We start from the raw sequence: 1,629 nt of genomic DNA, 5'->3' as shown, positions 1-1,629 counted from the left end.
CGGGGGGCGGCCTTGGGCCTTGCCACATGCTCGCCATTGCTGCTGATGACACTCGAGCTCAGCTGAGCTCAGCCGCAAGTGTCAAGCACGTGCACCTCATTCCCTGCATAGGCACCTTTTGTAGCCATCCACATGCTCTTCTTCCTGAAGCGTGTGTTTGTGTCACAGCTGAGTCAACTTACACGGAGTGAACCTTGACCCATCCATCAGCACGACGGTCAAATTTGAATTTTGGAAGGGAGAGAGCATCGCTGCCCAGGGGCGCCAACTTCAGGGGTCAAGCTATTGCAGCCCAGCGACAGCAAGAGCGTCGCGGGGTGGGGGTGGACACAACTTGCCTGGCCGTTAAATGGCGTTTGCTAGACACCCACGGGGCGGCGATGGAGGTGGGCGCGGGCCCACCTCCGTCACAGAATGTTTTGGCACGCACAGCACAAGCAACAACGCGACATGGGGTGAAATCCCATCCGTGTCGCGTGTTAAGGTACAACAGAGCCTTGATCAGGTTGACACTGCCTGTCCTCGTCAGCGTTAAGGTGGAATCCCCAATCCACCGCGGCCGTGCAGGTCAGACACCCCGAAATGCAGGGACCGGCAAGCTGCAATGGTTGGAACTTTCCAGGGTAAAAGCAAGGCCTGGCACGAACTCAAGAATCCAGCCGAGTAGCTGTGATCAAAAGGCTGCGGCTTCCTACCCTTGATTCAAGCTGCGGCGTCGACCAGTGAGGTCACCTAATCTAATGTGCGATCGCACCCGTCACGGCAGATTGTAATCCCCGCTGCCAAACGCCGCGGACACCGCATCTGGCAGCGAGTCCGACCACTTGCCCCCAATACTACCGCCGCCGCCGCCGCCGCCGCTGCCGCCGCCGCCGCTGCTCCCGGCTCCTCCGTTTGCCGCCCCGCCAGGCTCGCCGCACACCGCGCACGCGGCCGCGGCGGCGCTGCGGGGGTCGCACTCGACGCCGTTTGCCCTGAGCAGGTCCACGACCACGTCCTGGCGGGCGATGAGGGCCGTGGTCTCCGACTGGACGTCGTACAGTATGTCCTCCAGCGGCATGATGCTGAACGGCTCCTCGATCTGGACCCCGATCTGGGGGTTGAGGGTGGTTGACAAGGGGGAGTGGTTGATCATACAAGTGTTGCTGATTGTGGTGGTTGAATTGCAACAAATAAAAGTCACAGTACATGATCATGTGTTTGTGGAAGAACAATCGGCATCAAGTGGCGCTTTAGGGAACGAACCAGGCCAGAGCTGGAGGGGCATACCCAGCGTCGCGTTCGGCGGCGTCCAGGGAGGTGGGTGTAAGCAGGAGGCGTTTCTGGCTGCCTAAGCCAGGCAATCAAAGCCGGCTGGGGAGCGGGCCGCACAGAGTCCCCTGCTGGCCATCCACGTGGGCTTCTCATGCTCTTGCAGGGGTCCACATTATTCGTCCGCTCACCTCATCCACCGCCAGCAGTAGGTAGCTGATCACCAGGGTGATGGGCACTGCACCCCTGGGGCAGGGAGCGCGCATGCGTGCGTGGTATCGTTGAATGCGTGTGAATACGTGTGATTGTGTGTGATTGTGTGTAATTGTGTGTGATTGTGTGTGTGTGTGTGTGATTGTGTGTGATTGTGTGTGTGTG

General features: G+C 59.7%; 1 protein-coding gene across 1 annotated transcript in view; it reads right to left on the bottom strand.

Moving 5' to 3' along the window:
* Positions 1 to 757: 757 nt before the first annotated feature.
* The window catches only part of MNEG_7699 (hypothetical protein), a gene marked incomplete at both ends in the record, with an annotated part of 4,526 nt that continues 3,654 nt past the window's right edge, over positions 758 to 1,629 (bottom strand). Inside the window, 2 exons of the mRNA XM_014043829.1 lie at positions 758 to 1,093; positions 1,443 to 1,497. Coding sequence (XP_013899283.1) covers positions 758 to 1,093; positions 1,443 to 1,497 — 391 coding nt within the window. The remainder of the gene's footprint in view (positions 1,094 to 1,442; positions 1,498 to 1,629) is intronic.

The sequence above is a fragment of the Monoraphidium neglectum genome (genome assembly GCF_000611645.1).
Source record: "Monoraphidium neglectum strain SAG 48.87 unplaced genomic scaffold scaffold01388, whole genome shotgun sequence".
Classification (NCBI taxonomy): Eukaryota; Viridiplantae; Chlorophyta; class Chlorophyceae; order Sphaeropleales; family Selenastraceae; genus Monoraphidium; species Monoraphidium neglectum.
This window is presented reverse-complemented; position numbering and strand designations above follow the sequence as displayed.